The sequence below is a fragment of the Amblyomma mixtum genome, chromosome 9 (genome assembly GCF_055824585.1).
Source record: "Amblyomma mixtum isolate Tamu chromosome 9, ASM5582458v1, whole genome shotgun sequence".
NCBI classification, from domain to species: Eukaryota; Metazoa; Arthropoda; class Arachnida; order Ixodida; family Ixodidae; genus Amblyomma; species Amblyomma mixtum.
The window spans coordinates 62250876-62278251 of NC_143020.1; the positions used below are offsets into that span (position 1 = coordinate 62250876).

The 27376-nt window shown below is 45.5% G+C and overlaps 2 protein-coding genes across 3 annotated transcripts in view; both read right to left on the minus strand.

The window, feature by feature from the left end:
* LOC149329299 (uncharacterized) overlaps window positions 1-23948 on the minus strand; it is a 32543-nt gene extending 8595 nt beyond the window's left edge. The window contains exon 1 of one of the 2 annotated variants that reach the window (XM_089561941.1): window positions 23235-23948. The gene's annotated coding sequence lies outside the window, so the exon portion shown is untranslated. Of the gene's footprint in view, window positions 1-114; window positions 4064-23234 lie in introns of those variants that run through there. The other variant, XM_089561940.1, reaches the window with a different exon arrangement.
* Window positions 4219-8696, minus strand: LOC149329300 (uncharacterized). The gene is made up of 2 exons (XM_089561958.1): window positions 6831-8696; window positions 4219-6138 (listed from the first exon to the last, which is right to left on the minus strand). Exon 2 carries the CDS (start codon window positions 6056-6058, stop codon window positions 5498-5500), a length of 561 nt encoding a protein of 186 aa, XP_089418084.1. The 5' UTR covers window positions 6059-6138; window positions 6831-8696; the 3' UTR covers window positions 4219-5497.
* Window positions 23949-27376: the final 3428 nt, after the last annotated feature.

A 27376-nucleotide genomic window follows, 5' to 3' on the forward strand; every position in this document is an offset into this window, starting at 1 on the left:
CAGCGTAGGATACACGAAGTAGCCTTCAATGGGAACAAGTAAACAGAACAGGACCCAAAGCTTACAAATAAGGAAGGGACTAGAAAAATAAAACAATGAACCACTTTTACTTACTAGGCGAGGTGGCTCTATTTATCTAGGGCAGATATCTTGATGTGTGGTACAAAGACATGTCCTGCAATATACAGCAAATAAACCATGTGCTGCAGTACAAAACAAATAAAACAACCACTGTAATCTACTAGGCAACGTGACACTCCACACCGCTCAGACGGAAGTGGGGAATTTCTTGGTGCACGGTACAGACACGTCCCCAATACGTTGTTTTACAGGACAGGAATATAGAGCTATGGGTCGGCATAAGTCGGCAGCAGTTCCTCTGGAATGTTCTTCCCCGGGCTACTGGTGCTCCTCCAATGCCTGAAAAACGAGAACGCACAAAAAGGGGCCAGCAGCAAAAAAAAACAACAAACGACACCAGCATCGTTCAGTAATGCAAGCATTCCTGCATTTTAAAAGCAGACCATTTAGTGCAATGCTAGGGTAGCATGCACTTTTCATTCCTGTGTAGCGGCTATTAGGACGTCGAAAAAGGATTTAACATTTGCATGCCATGCCAGCATGCAGAGGGGAACAACCTCCATATAAAAAAAAAAAAGCCTGGTGAGATGCAGTAACTAGCGGATGTTTGTACCAGTTTTCGGCATAAACTGCTGGCTACAGGAACCGCCTTTGGCATACGGTCCGCCAGCTTGCACAAGTCACCACTGTGCACCGCGAACGCTTTTCATGCATACCACCGAAGAAACCTCAGCATTTTCCGTGATTACGCACACAGAAGAACGCAGACATCGATCTCCACGAACGTGCTGTCTTTGCTAAAGCCCGCTACAAGAGAAATTAAACTTGGAAAGCTCACTGCGGCCGAGTGAGTGACACGGTCACGGCAGAAGAAACGCACGTAATGAATTTAGACAGGTTAACGTTAGTAACAATCCTGCAATCTGTTGCACGTTTACTTGCCCGCAGATGCAAGGGCTGAAATAGCAAAGAAATAACTCCGGCAGATTTCACTGAAGCATATTTGTCTATATTGTTTTTATACACTTCTGCGGCTTTCATGTTACTGGTAAAGGCTTTAGAGGGACACTGAGGAGAACTTGAAGTTGGCTTGTATCGATAAATTACCAGCTCCTGATTACAAAAACGCCACTCATACTGACAACAAAGCTCTTGTAACGTAGAGAAGAGTAAGAACCAAAATACAGGTATCGCCGCCACAGGCCAAACTCGCAAGTACAAGCGCGATGACGTCATAGGACAAGACAGTGTTGCTTGAACCAATGGTTCTACCAACACAGGGACACAAGAAGCCACGAATCACTGAGGTTGACAAACGAAGGTTGCGCGGTTGAATACTGAAGAAAGTGTTATTTTGAAACTAATAGTGCGCTTTTTTATCACACAAGGAAGACCGACAAAAGACAACCTGAATGTTGTAAGCGAAGAAAATCAATACTTAGCAGCGCCACAGGTGGGCAGTTGAGTTTTGGTATATCATGGCGCTTCGCGTCTATGCGCTCTGCATGCCCGCGTGGTTTCGTTTTTGACTCGCCTCGATTTACAAGCGCGAAACAGCAGAGGAACTCCAAGTGCTGCTCCAAATGCTAGTGCATGCGCAAATGCTAGTGCATGCGCAAATGCATGCGCAAATCTCCTTGAAGTCGCCAGATGGTGCCATGTACCCGGCAGCTACGCGCGCACCTGTAGCATCGGGACCAATCAGTACCTGCTCACCGGCGGTAGGCGGCCTCCCGCTACTCTGCAAACGGTAACAAGGTACACGGTATGCTAAAGGTGTCTATTTTCGAGAACTTCCTTGACGACTTCGAGAACGGGATCCATCCTAATGCTGGCAAAACGCCGGTGCAAATGTAAACGAAGCGACGGTAGCGACGGCCGCAATAGCCAATAGATGCCTTCAACGTGCGGCTGGCGGTAGCTTTCATTTCGACTCCTGCTAGGCCGCACCGCTAGTCGCCAGAAATCACGGAGTCTGCGTTACGTCATGTGCACGTCACTTAGTCCTGTGCCGTAATAAGAGAGTCCCAAGTTTGAATCAGAGCGGCGGGAAAAACTTTTTCAAATTTCTTAGAAATAAATGCATCTTTCGCTGCCGGCCAAGTGGCAACAAAGCCATGAATTGCCAAACTATCGGATTTTGCTAAAAAAAAGATATTAATAGAGCTCTCCTCACTGTCCCTTTAATAAGCTCGAATCTTTTGTGACTGCGTAGAAACATTTGGGCATGCGCGCACAGAGACAGACCATGTGTTCACTAGCGCACACTGCAAAAGTAATGTTCACCGGACCGCATGAAGTTATCCTTGCTTTGCATGCGCAGATTTCCTTCTGCAAAGCTTCTTTCTTCTTCTCAAAGAATGACAACACACAAAAACGAATACATAAAGCAATGAATTAAGGAACTGGCACGACCGGCAACACACGAAATTTGTTCAATTGTTGATGCCGCCCGCGATGCAGCTTGCGCCATCGTACATCTTCCTTGCATGGTTGGCATGGGCACATTTCAATACAAATAAACATTATGAGGACAATGTAGACAACCTAAATTAACTATATCGTATGATACTGCAAAGTTTAATTCGTTCACAAGCTATAGTTTATTTATTTATTCAAAAACCCTAAAGCCCCTCCGGGGAGGGTATTACATAGGGGGTTGATTGGAAACTGTCAATTGGAAACTGGCCATCAGTTAGGACAGTTGTGATCTTGTAGCACAAAAATCACATTTCTCATCACGCGCGGTGGTTTCCTTTAATGTGTGGAAATATCGGGGAGGGACAGCCTTCAGCCCCCGCACTTCCACTCCGTGGATGCAGTGTTCCCGCTCGCTAAACGTGGAGGAGTTCGTGCTCGAGGGAACAAAGGGAGGGACGACAAAGCGTGGACACTCATATCTTATTTATTACACTTGCAATGAATACATAGAGCAGGCCAGCTAGCTACAAAACATCAGCGAGCCATTCCTCGAAGATAGAAGGCTAACGTAAGAAGGGTTTCTGACTTACCAGCTGGGGCAGGAGCGCTACTTTGGGGGTATCGGCGGCGAACGTTTGTACGCGCCGACAATGACAGCCAGGTTTTCCCGTGTGCGCTGTATTTTTTGGGGCAAAGCCATCCCCCGAGCATTTTATGGGGGAGGTGAGGAGAGAGCGCGTTTGCTGCACTCTCTTCACCGCCTGGAACCAGAAGTTCACCGACAAGATGCGACCGATCTCCGTGCACCTGCTGCGGAAGGTGACGAGAGCGTGCGACTGCAACCGCTCGTGACGCTGGCCGGATCCCGAAGAGACCCTCAACGGCTCTGCGGAGCTCCGCGTAGCCCTCGAGGTGGTGCTCCTGTCGCTTCTTCCGCTTACCCCATGAGGAAAACTTCCCTCCTAGCCCAGCGTGGCTGTCCTGACGCACGATGAAGGTGGTTGGCCACGTCGTAATGAAGGGGGGGAAACAGGTTATCCACAAATGACAGTGCAAAAATATTATTCGTCTTTCTTGAAGAATTACAATGTAGTCAGTGAGGCCAAATTTCAAAACAGGCCTGCAGAAAAGACTGCACAATCTTTCTGAATGCACACAACGCAAAAAACTCAACGAACGCAATACGATCCTCACATAGAAAAATTTTAGACCCTCTTGAATCTACGTTAGCAGGCGCAAGCTTTTACAGAATAAATATTGAGTTTCTGCACAAAAAAAAGTGGTGCTCTACATATAGAATGCGAGGCATATATCGGTTAACTGCGGTTGAGCTTCAAAGATTGCGAATGCAGGACATGATGAGGACTGCAAAAAATGCAATGAAAAAAAGCGGAGGCTATCCAATTAGAATTCACCGAAAAGGTTCCTCTATGTTTTTCAGAATGGATGCAATGCAGTGGCATGTAAATGCACAGTGGCTGAAAAAAATAGAGATTTAAAGTTTCCTCCAAAGCAACCGAAAAAACTACCCCCCATTGTTGTGCCACAGGAAATGCAATGCCATTACACAGGTTAGCCTTGCTGTGGGGACTAGCACCAAGTGCTGAAGCAAGTGACGATAAAAATTCTTTCCTGCATGCAAGGCACAATGATGTCTGTGGCTGCTTGAAGCAACACAGAAAAAACAAGGAAACTCAGCTATTTGAAGAGACCGGCTAACCAAAGAACTGCACTGCTTTTGAATTTAATGCACAATACGTCAAGTAAGTTTTACAAACAGGTCCAATGTATTCAACATTTGGTAATGGCAACTGTAATAAAACACTCATGGGCAATTTCTCACAACAAACTTAATTCGCCACCTTTACAATAGACTACAAAACAGCAATGTTTATCATAGGCACCAATCACAGCATTTTTTGTTCCAGCAGCAACGACCTGTGCAGCTAGTTATCATGGACAACTTATGTAAAAAAATAAGGCCTTTGCAAGAAACACAACACAGAAGCTAGCCCAAAATGAAATGGTCATAAACAGCTGATGTTCTCTCAACAAAAACAGATTAAAAATGAGGCGAACATAATGCTCCAGAAATATTACACCATTTATATCCAGCAGAGATAGCGCTCTGTGAAATGGTGATGTAGACGTTCGTGAACCCTTTTTGTTGGCTTTTGTACCAAAGAACAGAGAACTGTTATAAAAACTGCAGACTAACACAAGACATATCAATATGACGTCAGACACCTGAATTTCCCCCCTCATTCCTGCCACTAGCACTGCTGGAATAAACTCACAAAGATTAACACAAGAGCAGATTTTCCTGTGTTGTCATACAAACAAAAAAGAGGTTCAATGATATTAATAAGTGAATTTGCAATGTTACAAAAATACGCCCTCAGACTGCACGAATACAACAAATAGTTGTGCATGTTTTACTCCCCCGAACCACTCCACTAACAGGCTGACAAATGGCACAGGCAATGGAGAGATTTAGTGTAGCGGAGATGTAGTAGCGTAGACTGGTTTACTGCACGCCCGCTCCGAATGCGCAGTGACCTCGCCTGGGTGCACAAATGCCATGGCACATGCATAGTCAATTTGCGGTAAACCGGTATACATCTATGATATTACGTCGCCGGTGTGCTAAATCTCTCTCTAATATTGGGTACAAAGTTTTTGAAATTCTCTCTCCAACAAGAAGCGATGCCATCCACGTATGACCGTGATTTCATATCCATTCATGAGAGTTTACAAGCATAGCAGGCTTACTCTGTGTTCAGGAAATACTTAGAGCGAGTGTGTGTGCAGTCTAAGGGAACAACAAATGTCATTTTCTGAAAACTCCATAAAAGTGAATAAAACTTACAAATATAAAAAATGATGAAGGTAAGCTACCAACACCTTTCATAGGAAATTCAGCTAGAATCTCGTTAGTTTGCATATAAAAAGGTAGCAAGCAAAACATATTGACTAAGGGCATCCCAAACCACTGCTATTTTTTGTGAATAGCCTTTTTGTGCCGTTCCACATTTTGCCTGTGAGGGAATCTCTTTTGGCACAAGTCACACTGGTAGGGCTTTTCGCCCTTATGGGATCTAACATGACTCTCAAGACTTGAACGTTGTACAAAGGCCATGGGGCACAGTTGGCACTGATACGGCTTTTCACCAGTGTGGGTACGAATGTGCACCACCAGGTTGGTCCTCTGTGCAAAGCTGCTATCGCAATGGCCACAATGGTAAGGACGCTCGCCTGTGTGAGTGCGCTGGTGAGTCACTAAGGTGTTCTGGTGTGCAAAGCTCCTACCACAGTGTTCGCAATGGTAAGGACGTTCACCAGTGTGAGTGCGCTGGTGTGACTCCAGGTGGGACTTTAGTGCAAAGCTGCTACCGCAGTCATCACAATGGTATGGGCGGTCACCTGTATGGACTCGGAGATGCATCACTAGCTGAGATCTGTATTTGAATCCCTTGCTGCAGTGCGTGCATTCATACAACTTCTTTTTTGCAGGTTTACCCCTGTGGTTACCCCTGCCAGAAGGCGCAGATTCCATGCAGTGGCTCACTACGCAGCTTTGACTGGCTGAATCTTGCACAGGAGGTGAGCCATGTCCGGTCTCTCTGAAGATAGAACCTGCATCATAAAGGCAGAATACTTTCAATCAAATGCAGGAACCAACATTGCACAGCTGACCCGGAGCTAGGGAAAAAAAAGATCAATGTGGCAGACATATTCGTCAACAGCTGTGGATGTTTATGAAAAGTTTTATTCAATAGGTCGGCCTTAAACAAAATTCAGGCCTGAAGAAAGATATCCCTAAAATGAATTCTGCAAGCAGCTTAAAAAAGTTCAGCTGCAAAAAAATGTCATCCTTGCCAACAAAATAGGGTAGCCTTTGAAATCCATCCAAAGCCCTTGAATTACTGCCATCACAACAAAACCTGCCCTAAGCACACCCAAGTGGGCCTAATAACTAAAAAAATGGCACTTAGCCATGTTTAACACAAAGCATACTGCTATTTTTTTCTTTATTTGTTCTTCAGACAGGCTATAAGAGAAAGCAAAAGCCAAAGGCTAAATACCTGATGAGGCCTAGACACCTTTACACCTTACATGAATGCGTAGAACTCACAGGGGTGACAGTTTTAGTCAATAGTTCATATATTACGGAAAACAACTTTCCAGATATTAAGGACAAATATCATCATAATTCACCAGTTTTATTCACCACAGTTCTATGAACTGAAGTTTCTGTATCCTTCATACTGCTCTTTGAAAGACAACTTTCAGGAATGTATTTATGGAGAAAAACTGCAGATTCTAACCTGACGAGTTTTCTCCGGAAAATTCTCCGTATATGCGGCTTCTGGTGGTCAAGCCTGCGTATGAAAGACAAGTTATATAAGACACAGGATTACATGTGCAACTAAATCACATGGTGTTACGTGGATGAGAGTGAAAATGGATAGGCTTTTCCAACACCATACATGGCACGGAAAAAGTACATCCCAGGGAACATAGTGATGAGGTGAGCTCATCAGACAGTAACGAGAGTGAAAGCTGATGATGACAATAAGTTAGGTGGTGCAAGGGCAGCTTTGGCTAAAGAGGGCCACAGCTCAAGGAACTTTCTTCGAAGCAGGTTGGGGTTAAAGGCCCATTTCCAAGCACTGCACCCAGCAAAAGCCAGAGGGAAAGCTTGCGCATTGCATCACTGGTGGGTACCCAGTGCTAGTACTGAGATTCCAACCCTGCACATCCTACATGCGAGGTGCACATTCCAATGACTATGCCACTGATGCACGGAGAGTGAATGCAGCAAATAAAAAAGAATAAAAGTATAACTTGTCATCACCTATTGCATTATTCCGAGCAGAATCGCTGCAACACTAAATCAGTTTCAAAGGCATTTTGACAGGCATGAAGACCTGACACGTTCCAGGACCTAACTCCGGTAAAACCAAAAAAAAAACCATGTGGGTCTTACATGAGTGAATTTGGTAAATCTGGTGTTGCCATGGGCAACAGGGTAAAGCATACATAGAGGACAAAGCTGTACAGAAACACTGGGCAAGCAAATTTTCTCGAATGGCTTCGCATAATAAAAGAATTTCCTCCTCAAAGATAATTCAAGGCACATGCAATCATCACGAATTGAAGTCCACACTTGATGAATTACAAATGTGCACAACAGCATTAAGCATTAGAAAACTAAAAAAAACATTGTCACGATCCACCCCATACACCCAAACATTGCCTGCTCTTAAAAGAGCCTCAAAACGGAATGGAAGATGTCAGAATGCAGGGTAAATGCACACAGCAACAAACATAGCTTGGACAGAGTCAGGAATGCTTCACACATGACAAAGTGAGGTCAGTCACCAGTGACCAACCACAAGGAATCATAGCGTACTCTTTAGCAAAGCCATAAAAATGCCCATAAGCCAGTGAACGGCGGCAAATACGATGCCATGTAGAATTCTTCACACAATACTGACAGCCAGGGTTCTGAAGAGTCCCAAGAGTTCATAAAGCCCCAACTAGCAGGCAAAGCAAGAGCACAATCTGGTGGAGTCACACTGAACAACAGCAAGCATTTGAAAATATGTGCGGCTATACAGAACAAGAATCAATATAAAAATTTATGTGTCAACAATACACGCACCAAAAGGCAAATTATTTCAGTGCATGCAATAATCACCCCTGATGTTTCTGCTTTAAGAGAAAAACATAAAAGAATATCGTATAAATGAAATAATCAATTTGCACACTTATCAGAGCAACCACACAATGTCCAGCATAACTACATTTTGTTCTCTTTCATGTGATCTCGCACGTCTTTCGCAATGACCGTCTCTTCAGTTCCAGAGATCCTGCTTTGATCTCTGAATAATAGGATGGAGTCAGATTCACCCCACTTTGCACCAAAATAAAGGCTTCATTTTTTGCCGTTTGTATTTTTAACCGAGCACAATGGTTGGGAGCCAATGCATCTCCCTAATTTAAGATGAGCACCAGCTGGTTATTTTTTTTTTTTTCAATTCTCAAAGTTATTTTACAAAATGACATGAAACGTCCTACAGGCACTGGCACAGGCTATCTTCCAAAAATATGCAAAATCCCTTGAATGTTATAACTACCCTGGAACATATGCCAATTTCATTCACTGTCTTGTGGAATGCAAGATGGCCATTCAGTATCCTCTCCTCTATCCACACCTTTTTTACGTGGAGTGCCTGGCTTGTCTAAGATAGCTGCAAGACCACTCGGCCACGCATGACAGGCGTAATCCTTTCTTGGTGCTTGATACCGAGTGACCAAATATAATGATTCTAATACGTCTACTGAGTGCATGTCACAGGAGTAGACAGCTCGGAAGCTGCGTTAGATAGCTGTACGTGGTCAGGTGTTCGTTGGTACCATGACAGAAACGGGAATCACACCAAAAGCTTAGTTTAAACTGTTCAACCAACGCACACCAATGGTTTCTGCTCAACCACTATCGAGTCAAAACGAACAAAAAGGACCCAGTGCTTCCTCAAAATCAGTAACTGGAGAGACCACTATGCAGCCATCCGTTATACCCTCTTTCCTGCTCCTTTGAGCAAGCCTGTTGTCATTTCTGGAGAGAGAATTACATTGTTCATGAAACCAGTTCACCAAACAAAACTTTTCTTTTGAGGGTGATGCCCATTTTCCTCGTTATTAGGATCCCTGTAATTCAAGCAATTGCATCAAAACCATTTCCAACCCACTTTGTGAAAGGACACAATGCACTGAGGTCACTGCGCATGCAATTTTCCAGGTTATGAACATGAAGCAACGGAGTCATGAAAGGGTGGCAGGGGTGGTATTGAAGGTTTCTTCCTCTGGAACCCTGTACGCATTGGTTTATCAATGATGACCTGAAAAATAACAGAGAGCAAAGGAGTGTCAGTTCAGAATGAACACAAATGCCACAGGCATCGGAACGTGTGTGCTCTTGTGTAAATGACAATGCACAAAATCCAGGTCTGAGAACACTTTCTGCAGTCTTTCTACTCTAGGCACAAAATGTGAAAGGATATGGATAGAAAAAAAGAAGTGCAACTGGCAATGTGCTGTTAACTGCGAATAAAGAAATTTGAAACTGACGTTTTCTACCAGCTAAAATGCAAAGTCAGTTGCCATATCTTTAACAATGCCTGACATGTCAGTCCGGCTGGTCGGACTAGTTCTCTTGGCAGATCCAGGTGGATTCTCATGAACCTAACTTTGCAGATGCAAATAAGTGAAAGTAAGGCTCTGCCCGTGTTCGCAGCAGTACATTGCTTTTGAATGTTGTTCCTCAGGCACATTTTACCCTGTCCTCATAATACTGGTCTTCATGTCTGAAAAAAGAAACAGAGCACAGTACTCTAAGCAGGAGTCTCCAAATCCACAACCGCATTGTTGATATGCTTTGTATATAGAGCACGTATCATGCAGCACGAACCTGCCCGTTTTAAAAGCATCTGCTTGTGTTTGTGGCTTGATGCATGTGCAATACAGTAGAGCTCACTTATAACTGCCACAGACACAACAAACACTAGCTTTGGTATGAACAAGTGCGGTGCCACCGTCAAAGTATGCCTTGGGCAATGGCAGTATGTTTCAGATACAACACACCTTTGGCCGCATCACTTGGTTGTAGCAAGAGCATGACGACCTTACAAAGAAATAAAAAGGCAGGTTTGAAACCGTAACTGGACGGCCTACAAGGGCCTGTGCACTCGCTGAATAGGCAGCATCCAAAGTCGAAAAAGAAGCAAGAGAAAGGGAAATTTTGAAAGCAAACCATCTCCCCATGGCTACAGCCTCCGTGAGGCGACACTTCCTAAGAAAGGTAGGCCTGCGATGGGACGTTGCAGGCGACTATCGCAAGTGGACACACGATAATCACTTTATCGAGAACTTTTGCCACTTCTTAAGCGAGGCTTGTTTACACTCTTTCATCTAACTTTCTCCCGCTTTATCATTATGCCTTATGGCAAACATCTAGAAACAAAATAATAAAAAAGAGCAGTGATTTGAGAAGTTTGAACACCTCGTTGGCCATGTTGGTGACGTGATATGCTCCGCTTGCCAAGTCCACCTCTTCATTTTTTGTGCTGCTACCACACGCAGGCAGCGTCAGAGAGCGGACAACAGGGCAGCTGATACATGCTGTGTCACGTGTGCTATGTTACTTTAGTCGTTGCATGGGCATACGGACAATAAACAAAGCTCGTGAAAACACACTTGATCAGACAGATGGAGATTTGTGGTAACGCGTCATTGATGCATTGCTGGCCAGATGTTTCCTCGGAGGACTACATTCCGGTGGACCACAACATAGCCTAGCTGTGTGCACTGATGAAACTGTTGAATGCCAAGTAAAAGCATTTCCCATACCGCTAGCAATCTGATTAATGTGGTCAGTCCATCACCACGTGCCGTGGATGCTTGAACTATGATTTGTTAATGCGACCCCGTTAAGAAGCCAGTGTCATAGAAAAACCAGCACTGTCGTTGGCACTGCTGGCCATGAATAATCCCCAGAGCAGCAACGTAGGTGGCAGATGAGCCAGCTGAGTCACGTGACCTTGTGATGTTATCACAACCTGCCCCCCAGATTGAGAGCAAACTGGCCGCCATGGCAGGAGGCATTTAAGTAAATGCTTGCTCGTGAGAGGTTACTGGTCATGGGAGATTACACACACATATAAAAGTGGCAGAAAGGTATGAGCAGATTACCAACCATGGAGGAGATATGAAGCTGTGAAATAAACTTTGAATACTGATACATTGTCGCTGCTGGCTTTGCAGAAATATTAAATGCTATCTCACAGTTTCATTTATCATGAGTGATCAGGCGCTTACCATGCTTTCTGGCCATGTAAGCGGCTGCAGGGATTTCGGAGGAGAACTGGGGCTTCCAACATTAAGGTTTTGAAACCATGCCACTGCCAGACCGGCAGCTTACAATGCAACCCTGTGCTTTTCTACAAAAACATTTTGACTTCTGACGCCACATCACGTCTCTCGCTGTGGCCTATAGTCACCACTGTGGCATTCGACAACAAAGTGCGTAGGTCAGGAAGATGCTCTCCATTGTCACTTTGGAGGTATGACTAAACATAAAAATATGGCAATACTGATGGATGACAACCAACCAACCAAACCAAGTTCAAAAGAGTATTTTGGTTTGGTTTCAAAGGGTTTAACGTTTGTAAATGACTCGGGCTATGGGGGCACCGCAGAGGAGGGTTCTGGATAATTTTGACCACCTGGAGTTCTTTAACATGCACTGACATTGCACAGTACACAGGCCTCTAGCATTTCGCCGCCATAGAAATGTGACCACTGCGGCTGGGATTGAACCCGTGTTTTTCGGGTCAGCAGCTGAGCGCCATAACCACTGTGCCACTGTAGTGACTAATAGAGTATTTTCAATTTGGCAAGAAACGTGCATGACAAACAACAAGATTTGCTCAACCAGCAAAATATTTAGCTGCAATTTCAAGCTGAATACCCAACTGCACTGCAAAGACAACGCTGTCTTACTTTTATACAATCTTTTCATCGGAGACTTCCAAGCACAAATATTTTCCCAAATAACTAACAAAAAATCAGCTATGAAATAAATAAAATGATGGTTAGAATTAGAACAGGCATAATGACAAATAAGGAAGGCATGACATTTTGAGAACCTGGAAGAGCTAGCCGATAACTTGCAAGGAACTCTTACAAAATACACAATGGCTAATGAGCCATCAGACTCCAACAAACATAAGAATCAAGAAATTGCACAACACATGACAGAAATTGAAGGATTATAGCACAGAATACAAAAAAAAAATGGCCTTGAATGGAAAAAAGAAACAGACGCGGATACAAAGCTTACAAATAAGGAAGGGGCAGTAGAAAAATAAAACAATGAACCAGTTTAGCTCACTAGGTGAGGTGGCACTCGCCACAAGCCTGAAACAAAGGGGATGCCAATAGTTATCTATTTATCTAGGAGATATATCTTGGTGTGTTGTACAAAGGCATGTCCCTCATCCAAAGCAAATAAACCACGTCCCACAGTACAAAACAAATAAAACCATTAGCCACAATAATCTACTAGGCCACGTGACACTCGACACTGCCCACATAGAAATGGAGAATTTCTTGGTGCGTGGTACAAAGACACGTCCCTCAATACACTGTTTTACAGGACAGGAGCAGCAAGCTATGGGTTGGAATAAGTTGGCAGCAGTTCCTCTGGAATGTTCTTCCCCTGGCTACTGATGCTTCTCCAATGGGTGCAAAACGAGAACACACAAAAAAGGGCCAGCACAAAAAAAAACAATAAAACAACACCAGCATTGTTCAATAATGAAGACAGTCCTGTATTTTAAACAGGGTGTCGAACCGGAACCGAAACCGAACCCGAATTTTCACCCGGAACCGGAGCCGAACCGAACCCATATTTTTTTCGCCATCTTGGAACTGAACCCGAACCGGAACGATTCAAAGGAACCGCTCCGAACCGGTTCGGGACTCGGTTCAGCCCCACTTTTTTTCAACCCGGCAAATTTTTTTTTTTTTCAGACAAAAAGAGACAGTCTAGTACATAGGTTTACCCATCCGAAGCTGTCTCGGCAAGAAAGTGCGAAAATGGCACCCAGTATATGCGGCAACAGAATTGAATGAAGTGTGGTGTCTGGGAAGAAACCTAATTGATGCTTCTGTAACGTACTGGCACCAATTCTAAAGCATTTATTTATTTATTCGCAAGGCCGAAGCATTACAGAGAGGAGTGGGTAGCAATAAGAAATATACAGGAAGAATATTGGTACAGCGGAATTAGATTATAGAATCGCTAACAGCATTCTTAACTAACCTGGCAGTTTGTTTAGTTTAGTTTAGTTTAGTTTATGGGGTTTAACGTCACAAAGCGACTAAGGCTATGAGAGACGCCGTAGTGAAGGGCTCCGGAAATTTCGACCACCTGGGGTTCTTTAACGTGCACTGACATCGCACAGTACACGGGCCTCTAGAATATCTCCTCCAAAGAAATTCTAGCCGCCACGGCCGGGATCGAACCCGCGTCTTTCAGGTCAGCAGCCGAGCACCATAACCACTGAGCCACCGCGGCGGCTAACCTGGCAGTTTGTAACGCATCCGATGGAAGCAGGAGGGTGGTTACATTCCTTAGCTGTTTTGGGGTGAATGAGGCGAAATGAAAGTTGGTGCGACTGCTTGGCACTTCAACCTTGAACTGATGGTCGCTGAGGGAAGAAATATATGAAGGTGGCAGAAGTAGCGAGTCTCTGGGATGAGGGTTATAAAAGTAAATTTTGCGAAACAGACGTATACATAAACATAAATAGATATAGACATAAACAGACATTGTGCGTCAGGTTTATAAAAAATCTTGAGTTATTACTTCTCCGCCTTTACATGATTGTGTATGGTTGTAATCAAATTGTTACCACTGATCTAACTCAATAAAGCTCTATAGACACCAATTTTTTGCTTGCGTGTTTCCAAATGATGCTTTCGACATTGGTGCTCATGGAGCACCCCGTGGTATTCGCCTACGACCAACAAATTTCTTCTTGTAGTTGAATACAGGTTACATTAGGCGTGAAAAAAACGGCAATAAAACTGCTAGTACGTAGTTTGTTGCCATACTAGTCTATGAATCACACTGGTTTAAATGCAGTAGTGACTCAGAAAAACTTATCAGCGTTTATATCACAGTTTGTCCACGCCTCACGTGACCTAAAGTTCAACTACACGTTATAGCATCGTTCGGTTGATGAAACCGAGACCGAACTAGCATGGGAAAATAAATTCTTTTCTGAATTATTCAGCGGCCGTACGCGAATACCACATGGTAATACAGATATTCTATTATCTAGTGCATCATTTGAAAGAATAAAACACGCAATAAAATTAGTTGTGCACAGTACTTTAAACACCTATTGAGAATACCTTCCCGTTCTTTGCGTCATTTACCACCAATTTACGAAAACATTTGCGCAACGATCCAACAACGTTGTGGTGTTAGATTTTGAGGAAAGGAAATGGCGCAGTAATAGTCTCACTTCTCGATGGACACCTCAACCACGTCGTAAGGGAAGGGATGAAGGTGGGAGTAAAAGAGGAAAGAGAGAATAGGGTGCCGTAGTGGGGAGCTCCGGAATAATTTGGACCAACTAGAGACCTTTAGTGTGCACTGACACCCCACAGCACACGGGCGCCTTTTTGCGTTTCGCCTCCTTCGAAACGCCGCCGGGTTCGACCCCGGGTACATCGAATAACTAGCCGAGTGCCCTAAACTCTGAGCCACCGCAGTAGGTAGTGCAATTTACTTTTTAAGCGCTCGTTGTCTCCGACAGCTGACGACACTGAGACTAGGGCGGCAGAAAGTTAGTCCCAACAATCCGCCTCACAGGTGGGCGATGGGGGGGTGGGGGGACGGTGAAGGTTGTTGAAAGTGCATTTTTACCAGCCAGTGCCCGGATGTGCGCCCACCGGGGTGTGGTGTGCATCAAGGGTGGAGGCTGCACGCACGCACGCGCACACACGCATGCCCCCCCCCCCCCCCCCCCCCCAAACACAGTGTGGTTATTTTTGGTAAAGATGGCTATCATGCTAACGCAGTGAAAAAAACAACTAAAACAGTATTCATACTCCGAGTTGGATTCGTACTAGTGGCGGCGCAACAGAAAAGCTCCGTTTAGAGATGCCTTCGGCCACTCGGCCGTATCCTAGGCTTCTTGTTATCTTGGTTGCATGACATATTAGGAACCTTTCTGACCCTCCTTGTGCCCCGCTTGATCTCGTCGAATTAAAAGATCTCGGTAGAAGTCCTCACGCCACCAAGACTCCCTTACTCCGCCCGCACATCACAATTCCAGAACCAGTCAGGAGGCTGAACTTGCACAGCATACTCCTCCTGCGGTAAAGAGAACTGTTCTCTGAACAGTGACTTCGTTGAACGGGGCAGTTTCGCGTGTTCATCCATCATGCGGGTTTTCCACACGCTAAGTGGTCCTTAAACACGAAGAGTTCGCACGGAATTCCGGAGTCTTCCATCGCAGACAGAAATGTTGTAGTGAAGTGCATGATCTCAATGTATTTTTTAACAGATTGCTGAATTATGTAAAAAAAAACACAGCATCACGACAAAAAAAAACCATTTTGTGGCTCAATGATTTCTCGTTGCTTGTACAGGTAGCAGTTCACTGACCACGGCACAAACGCCTACTTGGTGCGAAGGTACGGCCTAACGCGTAATGTCCATGTTTGAAGCGTGAAAAAGGTTTTACCGGCCGTTTGAAACTACAGTCGAGCCCATTTATAACGAATCTGACGGTCACGCGGATTCCGTTCGTTATATACGATGCTCGTAGTAAGTTGACTCTCTGTATAACAGCCAAAAATACTAAGGCCGCTAAATGTGGCGTTTACTTCTTATAGAACTGCGTTATGCGTGCCTGCTTGTGCAAAGAAGAGCCTGCAGCGGCTCTTTGCACGCTATCTAGGGCAGTCATTTAATCCTCGTCGACACCCTTGCTGCCAACTATCAAATTTAGGGACTATGTATAACTAATCGTGTTGGAAGTGTCCACGGCAGCTGGTGGCATGCCGGCCACACAAATAAAATTCCTGGCAGTATGGGAGGGCTCGCACTTGGTGTTCAACGTCTTCGTCAGAGCACGCGCTTCTGCGATTTTGTGGTATGCAGGAACTTAGTTATCCGAGGAAACATCTGGCCAGCTATGGGTCAACGAAGCGTTTTCACAAATCTACATGCATCTGGTCACGTGTGTTTCGAGCTTCTTGTTTCGTTCCTGGGCTCATGCAGCGACGAAATTAGTGCAGAGCTCCTGGCGCCGAGTGTATCAGTTGCAGCGCCCGCTCTATGACGCTGCCTGCACTTGGCAGGCAGTGGGCAGGCAATGCATACCACGTGACCAGCATGGCTAGTAAGGCTTTCAAAATTCTCAAATCACTGCTGTTAGTTGATCCATGACCATGGTCAGTAGCTTCGCTTTCGGCGATGTCACTTTACCACGCGCACCGCTTCTTCCGCCTGGGATGCTTTGGTCACCAAGCGAAAACGCAGGAAATGATTGCCCTCGAAGGCCATCGACGCGGGCTTGGTCGGCGGTTACATACTGCTTCAATATAGTTATACCATACCGTTACCGTGTTTACGCTACCGTTTACAGTTTTCCAGACGCCCGACTTTCCGGTTAGCGCTGCGCACTGCAGTGTCCCCTTTTATTGCATTTTTGGATGACATATTATTTTCTGGGCGGTGTCGAGAAGGTTGAGAGCCGCTCTCTCATATCCGCGCTTACTGGAAGCCCAACTCTTCAACTCCGGGAGTAGTTTACGACGCCTCCTCGTTCGCTATAACCGAGTGGCGCGGCCAAAGTTTTTGGTTGTATCTGTGACGAATTGCCATTGCCCTTATGCATATTTTGACGGTAGCACCGTACCCGTTCGTAATAAGCAAGCATATATCTGCGGCCGTTATAAGTGGGCTCGACTACATCCACTGAATTCGCTTTAATACACAGGTATCAAAAAGGCTAGGTAAGACTGCAGATATATGGGTAGAGGAAGCAATGACCGATCACAACCTTTGTCATTTGCCTTGTGGAGAGGTCGTACAGGTATCCGAAGGAAAAGCGAATAGTGAAAAACCCGAATGTATCAGCATAAAGTTCTCTCACGCCCATGTCCAGAAAAGACAGACGAGCACTTAGTAGCCTATTTAGCACAGCGGCCAGAAAGAGGTTGTTTTGTAGTTTTGAAAATAAATCCTCTGAAACAAGTTGGCGGACAAATGGTGCACGGCTGATCCACCAGACTCTATCGAGGGCCCAAAAAATCTGTAGGCGCACAGGCTCTCTTTGATAGCGCCCCAGAAAAAGTTACAAAAATTCTATGTTGTGTAAGCATAGCTTCTTCCAAGCAGAATTCTGCATTTACGAGAATGATGCAACGCAACATCCCAATGAAGACGTTACCAATTTGCAGAAAAGAAGCGTTCTCAACCCATCCAAGAGTTTTTTTTTATCACACTCTTTTTATCAGAACAAAAGACGTCGACGTTATCATAATAAGCTACAGTTGTAATTTGTCCCTGTACTAGCGAGAAGCCACGATTAGCTGTGTTTTTGAAGATACTGAGCTATAGGGGCTCGAGATATATAACACGAGTCACAAAGGCGATATCAAAGAGATGATTTAAATAAAATATGTTTGGTAAGCTCTGGACAGGGAGAGCCAGTGCTCCCAAAAGGCTCTCATTGGGTAAGAGATGAGTGGTTCAAGGGTTCTCGCATGTTCCCGTACCATGTAGGAAAGGAGGGGTTGGGGGGTGACTGGCAAGTCGGTTTCGGGGTGACGGAAAGGTGTCTGTCTGTATACAGGTGCCGATACATGACATCTTCGTTTCTCAATAGGGCGCGGGAACGTAGAGGCCGCGTGCGGGGGTCATGTCGGCTCCCGCGTAAGTGCACTGCGGACGAGAAATTCCTGACTGTCTCCAGCTTCAGGATGACCAATTACTCGCGCGACGGGGTCTCCGAAACTGCTCAAGCTGGTGGATTTTGTAGATGCAGAATCCACCAGCTTTTCGCCTTAAATCTAATCAGACAGATTATAGCGTACACAGCCGATATGCATTAATTTCGATTTCATTGCATTTTGCGGCTCTTGCCGCAAATACGTCTTTTTGCCACTGACAATAAACAAAGTGGGTAAAGTGAGAACATATCGCATTACACAAATTTTTGCATTTTTATTTTGATATATCGATTCGCTAGAAAAAACTAAACAGAATAAAAAGGTTGATTAAAACCCATCTACTTTCTATCTTTTTTTTTGCCCTGAACCCGTTTGAACCGGTTCAGTATGGTCCGAACCGGTTCGAACCGGAACGGAATGCCGCTCTGGAGCCGAACCCGGAACTCAACCCGAAATATGTGAACCCGAACCTGAACCGAACCTGAAAAAATTTCGGTTCGACACCCTGATTTTAAAGCAGACCATTTAATGCAGTGCTAGGGTAGCATGCACTTTTCATTCCTGTGTAGCAGTTATTAGGACGTAGATAATACTTGCATGCCATGCTAGCATGCAGAGGGGGACGACCTCCATATACAAAAAAAAAAGCCTGGTGAGATGCAGTAACTAGCGGATGTTTGTACCAGTTTTCGGCGCAAACTGCTGGCTACAGGTACCGCCTTCGGGATATGGTCCGCCAGCTTGCACAAGTCACCACAGTGCACCGCGAACGCTTTTCATACATACCACCGAAAGAACTAATCGTAGCATTTTCCACGTGATTACGGACAGAGGAGAACGCATACATCGATCGCCACGAACGTGCTGTCCTTGCTAAAGCCCGCTACAAGAGAAACAAAGCATGGAAAGCTCACTGGCGACCGAGTGAGTGACATGGTCACGGCAGATATTGCCGATATTGATCCCGCATTTTTCGGGTCAGCAGCTGAGAGCCATAACCGCTGCGCCACTGTGATAGCTAATAAAGTATTTTCAATCTGGGAAGTAAGAAACGTGCATGAAAAACTATAAGATTTGCTCAACCAAGATAAGAATGCTTCAGTTGCAATATCAAGCTGAATATCCAAACTCCTGCAAAAAACAGGCAAAAAAGCAGATATGGAATAAATAAAATGATGGCTAGAAAAAGAGGCCTTACCACAACTAAGGAAGGCAGGACATTTGTGTGAACCTGAAGGAGCTAGTGCATAACAAGCAAGGAACTCTTAGAAAAGCACGCAATAGCAAACGAGCCATCAGACTAATACCCCTGTCACACGGGCACTTTCGATGCTCATTGAACTCGATCTGCATCGAGATTTTCGAGCACGCTCGAAACATCCGGTGCTACACGGGCATTTTCAATGCTTCTTGAGAAGTTTCCCTCATTTTTGGTAGGTGGCGCCAAATGTTCCTCCAACAGCCATAACAAGGTGATGTCCGGCAACACTGTGCAGTCGGGGGCAGCGGCAGCCAAATCCGTAGCCAGACGTGCGACGCACCTCTGTGCCTCTGCTGTTGTGCGATGGAACCCGAGGGTCCGCAACGCCTCCGCGATTTCTGCGCAGACTGCGACGTTTCTCTTCTGGTGCAGCAAATTATCTAGGCGGTCTAGCCAGCAGTCGATGAGAGCGGCTGTCTCGCGCTCGCTCCACAGTTTGCGCGTCGACGAGCAGGAGGACGCCATCTTTGTTGTCTACACTGACGGCGAAGCTTGGAGCGTGGTGCCGAGATTATATATAAATATGTTTGCATATAAGCAGGCATAGTGCCTGAAAATGTTCTGTCTTGCATTTTAATCAATTACAACAACAACAGTTGTAGTTTTGTTTTGTTAACTAGTGTTTATTTTTATAGCTTCGTAAGAGCGAGAGTGCTTTCGATTGTGCTTGGAACCTCAAGCACTCTTGAGGGGCCGGCATCGAGTCAAGCAGGATCGAGCTCGATTGCGCTTGAAAGTGGCCGTGTGACAACCGTCGATCTGCACTGAGTTCGATGAGCATTGACTCAATGAGGATCGAAAGTGCCCGTGTGACAGGGGTATAAAAGAAAGATCAGAATCAAAAAATTGCACAACACATCACAGAAACCAAAGGAATACACCGTAGAATACACAAAACAGCCTTCAATGGGAACAAATAAACAGAACAGGACCCAAAGCATACAAATAAAGAAGGGGCAGTATGAAAATAAAACATTTGACCACTTTAACTTACTAGGCAAGGTGGCACTCGCCACAGGCCTGATAAAAAGGAGACGCCAACAGTTATCCATTTATCTAGGGGAAATCTATTGGTGTGCGGTACAATGACACGTCCCTCAACACATAACAAATAAACCATGTCCCACAGTACAAAACAAATAAAACCATTAACCGCTATAATCTGGTTTGGTTTGGTTTATGGGGTTTAACGTCCCAAAGCGACTAAGGCTATGAGAGACGCCGTAGTGGAGGGCTCCGGAAATTTCGACCACCTGGGGTTCTTTAACGTGCACTGACATCGCACAGTACATGGGCCTCGAATTTCTCCTCCAAAGAAATTCAGCCGCCGCGACCGGGATCGAACCCGCGTCTTAACCGCTATAATCTACTAGGCAACGTCACACTTAACACCGCCCAGAGAGAAGTGGGGAATTTCTTGGTGCATGGTACAAAAACATGTCGCTCAATACATTGTTTTACAGGACAGGAGCATCGAGCTATGAGTCTGCATAAGTTGGCAGCAGTTCCCCTGGAATGTTCTTCCCCTGGCTACTGGTGCTCCTCCAGTGCCTGCAAAACAGAGAACGCAGAAAACAGGCCAAGCACAAAAAAAAAAAAAGCGAGAAACGACACCAGCATTATTCAATAATGCAGGCAGCCCTGTATTTTAGAGCGGACCATTTAGTGCAATGCTACGGTAGCATTCACTTTTCATTCCTGTGTAGTGGCTATAGGCACCCTGCGCATCTAACTCCCGCGCGACGCGCACGCCACTGGCGGCGGCGCGCGCATCCCTGTCAGGAAGGCGGGGCAGACTCACAGCTGCCGCTGTGTTGCGCGCGCCGTCGCGAAGCAGTTGTGCACCTCCTTCCCGAGCACAAAATGGCACATAGCAGCAGGACACATTGCTGTGTTGTAAGATGCAATAATACATATATAAATTCGCCCCGGACTAGGTTTTATGGATTTCCAACGCGACATTGGGAGACGGCCCACCTATCGCGACGGGCAACACGCGCGCGCGGTTTCTGGTCAAACAATGGTCAAACCCGTGCGGAAGACACTTACTTGACTCATGCATTACCTCCTAGACAGGTTTTTGACCCATGACAAATTCGGAGGATTGCTAATGGCTCTCTGGGAACCCTTCCCTCTTCTTACACCCACGATTTCCGGTCATTGACCTGGCTGTCAACAATATGTGGGCTTAAAGCCACGCTGAAACTCGCCCGCAGTCACACCTTAGGAAGAAGCCCAAATTTTGCGCTGCAAATAATCGTTTACCTTAGTTCAAGCTATGCGCAGAATCCTTGCTCGCGCCTTGTCGTCCAGCGTCTTTTTCGACAGTAAAGGCACGTTTTCAGGGGCAACGGCAACATGCTCCTGATAAATCTTTGCCTCCACGTCTGAACGACTGGGTGATAATTAAGTGCAATAATCATATATCCTAATGTCGAAGAGTCAGGGCACTTGTGCTAAATGCATAGAAATTAAACAAACCTTGCAATGAAATTCCGATTTTTGAGCACAAGCTTTCTGCAAGAATCCTGCATGAAATAGACGGGATAATCTTTCTTTGCAAAATCCCAGTCAAAAAGTTTTATGTTTTCCGCATGAGTTTCAGTGCGCACAGGCGCTTCGCCGCCGCTTGCATTCTCTTCTGCTTGAAAAAGCTCGTTCATTGGACATCTCATATCACCAAAATACTGACGCACGTGTTGTAGCAATAACAGCATGGCAATGGCTGAAAAAAGACAAAATATGAGTGGCAGATTACACAATGGGCACATAATTTCAAGGCGTAGTTTGAACAGGGTATTCCACATCAAACACCCAAGGTGCGGCAAACAGGAATGTTATGAAGTCAGGTTAGCGCCGTTCGCTCAGAAACTGGAATTTTCTAATTACCTTCAATGTTACGCTGCCTGGCTGTCTTTGAAAGTTCAGGGTAAGCCTTTCTAAATACAGGAACACCCTAGGCTTGCGGGTGGCTTGTTTTGGAGAGCGTTTCACACCGCTCCAAAAACACGGTAACGGCAGCAGCGTGTTTACATTTGCCTGCCTTGCAACTGCAGCTCGCGGCTACAAGCAGTCTACTGAAAGATAGCTACATAAAAAAAAATGAGTGAGAGTGCAACGCTGACTGGCATTAGATAAAAAATATTTATTAGCGTTAATTTGATCGTTTTCGGTGGCGCAGTGATGCTAGTCTGCGCAATGCACCGGGCTGCTACTTCGCTCCCGTCGCACGACCACCTCTTTCACATTGTGTACATGGCCTGCTTCAAAAAGCTTTGTTCCTTTCCTGACGTTCGCTCCTCGAAAGAATTTTGCAGCCTCATGAATGAATAGGTCGAAATCCCGTCTCCACGAACAGCGGCAGCCGCTAGCAGACGCCATCCCTTCGCAGTCGCGGGGCGAGCTTTCCTGACAGGGACGAGGAATTGGCCGCGCGGGGGAGCTGAACGCAGCCTCGACGGTGGCGGTGCCTGGCGGGTGCAGGGTGCCTATTGGGACGCAGTTTGCATGCCATACCAGCATGCAAAGGGGGACGACCAGTATATACAAAAAAAAAAAGCCTGGCGAGATGCAGTAACTAGTGGCTGTTTGTACCAGTTTTCGGCGCTGGCTGCTGGCTACAGGTACCGCCTTTTTGGATATGGTTCACCAGTTTGTACAAGTCACCACAGTGCACCTGAACACTTTTTTTGCATACCACCGAAAGAACTAATGAAAGCATTTTCCACGTGATTACGGACACAGAAGAACGCAGGCATCGATCGCCACGAACGTGCTGTCTGTGCTAAAGCCCGCTACAAGAGAAACAAAGCATGGAAAGCTCACTGGCGACCGAGTGAGTGACACGGTCACGGCAGAATACACACACGTAATGAATTTAGACAGGTTAACGTCCGTTACAGCCATGCAGCCTGTTGCGTTTACTTACCCGCCGATGGCAGTGTTGAAATAGCAGGTTTATAGGAATAAATCCGGCAGGTTTCACTTGAGCACATTTGGCTGTTATTGTGGTTATACACTCCTGCGGCTTTCATGTTACGTAAGGCATTAACAAGTAATCCCGAATATCTCGTGACTGCGCGGTGACACTTCGGCACGCGCGCACAAAGACGGACCACGTCTTCACAGGCGCACGCTGCAAAAGTGATGTTCACAGGGTCGCAATGAAGTTATCCTTGCTCTGTATGCGCACAGATTTTCTTCTGCAAAGCTTCTTCTTCTCACAGACTGACAACACACAAAAAGGAATATGTAAGGCAACAAACTGAGGAACTGACACAACTGACAACACACGAAAAATGTGCGATTGTTGAATGATGCCGCCCGCGATGCAGCTTGCGCCTTTATACATCGCACCTGCATGGTTGGCGTATGCACATTTTAAATACGAATAAACATTATGAGGACCATGTAGACAACCTAAATTAACTATATCTTATAACGCTGCAAAGTTTCAGTCGCAAAGTGGCCGTCAGTTATTGCAGTTGTGACATTCCAGCGCAAGCGAAAGAAAAACCGAAACTGGACACTGTTGGCTCTTGGGTCCGATATCGCACTTGGCAGATCGCAATCCTTGCAGGCTTTGAATTTTATAGCCGGCTTAACTTGCACGTACGACGGTTTATTAGTGCTATTAGTGCGTAAGCTCTTATCCGATGGGGACGAACCCCGAGCACAAACGTCTCTTGTCAGCCTTAGCAGCTGGCCTAGCGCGAGCGCTCCTTACCGAGGCACTGCACGCTCATTGTCGTCTTTCCCTCTTGGCAATGCAACGCCGAAAAAAGTGGTCTAACTCAAAAGACCTATTTTTAAAGACTGTACGAAATCTTAGGTGGAACATCCTGCATATGTCATTTCCTTGAACCTGAATGAATAGTTTCACGGTTTATGGGGGTTTATCTTACCAAAGCGATTCGGGCTGCGAGGGACACTGTAATGAAGGGCTCCGCAAATTTCGACCACCTGGTGTTCTTTAACGTGCACTGGCATCGCGCAGTACACTGGCCTCTAGAATTTAGCCTTCATCGAAATTAGAGCTTAACCGTTGACATAACAGTCAGACACAACACTACTACTCAGGCAAATAAAAGATGGTGGCATGAGCATACATTTTATATTCTTTGAACGAAATGAATCAGACAGGCACCTGAGTCTATGCCTCGTGGTGGTGCACACAAAAAAGCAGCTGCAAAGGAGCAGGCAGCACATGCGCAGTGTAAGTAAACTTATGGAGCGGATGATCCATAAGTGCATATAACTTGGTTTCTCAAAAGCTGCAATGAGTACCCCCAAGAAATGAACGGGTTTCGTCAGCACAGATCTGCAACTGACAATGTCATTGCCTTCGTCACATCACTTGAATAAAACCTACATGCTGGGCGCACCCCGATCGCTGTTTTCTTCGACATCAAGGCTTCTGTTTTCCACCATGCCATTCTAGCAGCCTTGGCCAGTCTTGGACTTGGAGGCAACCTGTACAAGTGGATCTAAAACTATTTGAAAGAGCATCAAATGTTTATGAGCACCCCACATGGCCCAACACTGCCTCACGCAGTAGAAAAGGGTGTACCACCAGCCCTGTTGTTCAATATCACTCTGGTACAAATAACACAAAACTTAGCAAAGGGAGCATACATCACGCTTTATACAGATGATATCTGCATCTGGAGTGAATCCAGATCATGCCACGCCATGCAACGATCTCTTCAGAAAACATTACTAAACACCTCCATGTACATGGGTCTCCGAGGACTGCATCTTTCCCCGGAAAAAAGTGTTACCATTGCATTCACCAGGAAAAAAATGATCAAATATCCGCTCCTTCTTGATGGGAACCTGCTACCCTATATACGGACAAAATGATCCCTCGACATTGTCATTAACCGAAACCTTTTTTGCACACCCCATGTTAAAGAACTCCGTGCGAGAATGCAGCAGCATCACAAATCTTCAAGTTTATGGCACGAATGCACTGGGGCCGCAATTGTCGCTCTATGGTTCTCCTTTATAAGGCCTATGTTCATGGTGTTCTGCGATATAGTTTTCCAGTATTGCAGAAAATGTCACCTACAAATGAGAGGACACTGGAGGCAGCATGAAACACCTGTCTGTCTTGGCCTCCCAAGGAGCTCCTCCACCTTAGGAACACGGAAGCAGGATGTCTACCGCTCGAAGTCTTCACCGCACAGGTAATGATACTAACCCATCTACGTCATGTACTTCAAGGGAATAAACATTTCCTGCACCGAGTCCATACAACCCACAGCAATTCCGTCTTTGGTCAAGCTGTGCAGCTATTGCATCTTCCTGCCATCAGTCAGCCACGTAAACTACTGGCTCCAAGTTTTCCTCCTTGGACTCTCTCACCTCTTGTAATCAAACAGTTCATACCGGGTGTCACTTAGAAGAATGGTGTGCCGCAAACTGTGCTGCTACAAACTGCTCTGAACTACTTAGCTAAGCAGTATTCGCAAGAGACACACATGTTCACTGATGGCTCAACTTCTCACGACTCCTCTTTATGCAGCCTTTACGTGCCCTCGTCAGGCCAAATGCTTTCATGGCGACTACAACGTAGGACATCCTGTAGCACAGCAGAGCTATACGGAATAAAAACAGCTGTCTCCTATATCCTGCGCCATAACCCAGGATGCTGGGTAATCTTCACAGGACTCGCAAGGAGCGCTACAAACCTTGTCCAGCCTACTGAAGAGAACAAATCACCAGCCCATTTCTCATGACACTGGATGCCTGCACCACTTGACTGTTGCTGAAAGCCACGTTATAATATTACAGTGGATTCCAGCTCACTGCGGCATCTCGGCCAATGAGAGAGCAGACGAAGCGGCCCACAAAGGTCTACAGCACCATAACTACAAGCACATCTTCTTCACAAGATCAGATGCATCCCAACTCGCCAAACGATATACCCAGGATGAAAAGAATCCTCTCTGGAACTCGCCAAGTCATCATTACCCCTTTCTCCATTCCATCGTCCCATAGCTCAAATAAAGCACTGCCGCTTGGGCTTCTGCGTCATCTGCGCTCGTGTAAAACAAACGTGGCAGCGCCCAGGTATGCAAACTAAACTCGTGTATGATTGAATTTTTCTGTCATGCTGTTTCTGTTTCAACAACCGAACGATAGGTTCAACGTCAAAGAGAGGTTATAGGTCAATTGAGGTATGGAAAAACTGCGACATAATTGCTGCTTCATCGTTTTAATTCACTACAGTGCTGAAGCCAGCCTTTCTCAACAGCCGGAATAGCAGCGTCTGCAGAAGCACCGATTATATTGCAGTTTTTTCATGCCTCACGTGACCTGTAATCACACTTTGATGTCGCAGTCATCGCTCGGCTGCTGAAACCAAGAAATTCGATAAATTATTACGCGGTTGTAGGAGAAAAGCATATGGCAATTCACGTATAATAATGCAATTACCCATCATTTCAAAGAAGAAAACACGCACCCAAAAGTTGGATGACTCTACTCCTTTAAGCATGTGTCACGTTATGTATGAAACAGAAAACTGGGGCTTTCACGTTGTGATTGTTCAAAAGGGATCATTGGCCATCTCGTTCTCATCTCATGCGATATCTGGAAAACCCCACTAACAGGATTCCGCAAAAAGTCCAAGTCTTGCATCGTCCAAATGTGACCGGCCCACACGATAAATGTTGGAAAGAGAATGCCTTCGTACAGTTTTCCTAACATTTAAGCACAATCTTCAGAGGTCCCAACATAACCCTTGCTTTGTGACTGCCTGCGGAATAATATATCTGTAAGAACGTCTGAACTGGTATTTATTACTAAAGATTTTTTTATTGGTTGGTTGACTGATTCATTTACTGATTGATTCTATCTTTCCTAAGCTTGGGAGGGTTGAGGACTTAAATTCCTCCTTCCTTCGTAAGATTAGAGTCCCCGAGTATGCAAGAGGAGCTGCACTGCAGGTTTCAGAAGCAGACCCCTTGGGGTGTATACTTTTGACAAAGGCTGTACACATTCTCCAAGAACACAGCTCAACATGTACGTACCGAAACTTCAGAAATATGAAAAAAACTGAAATAA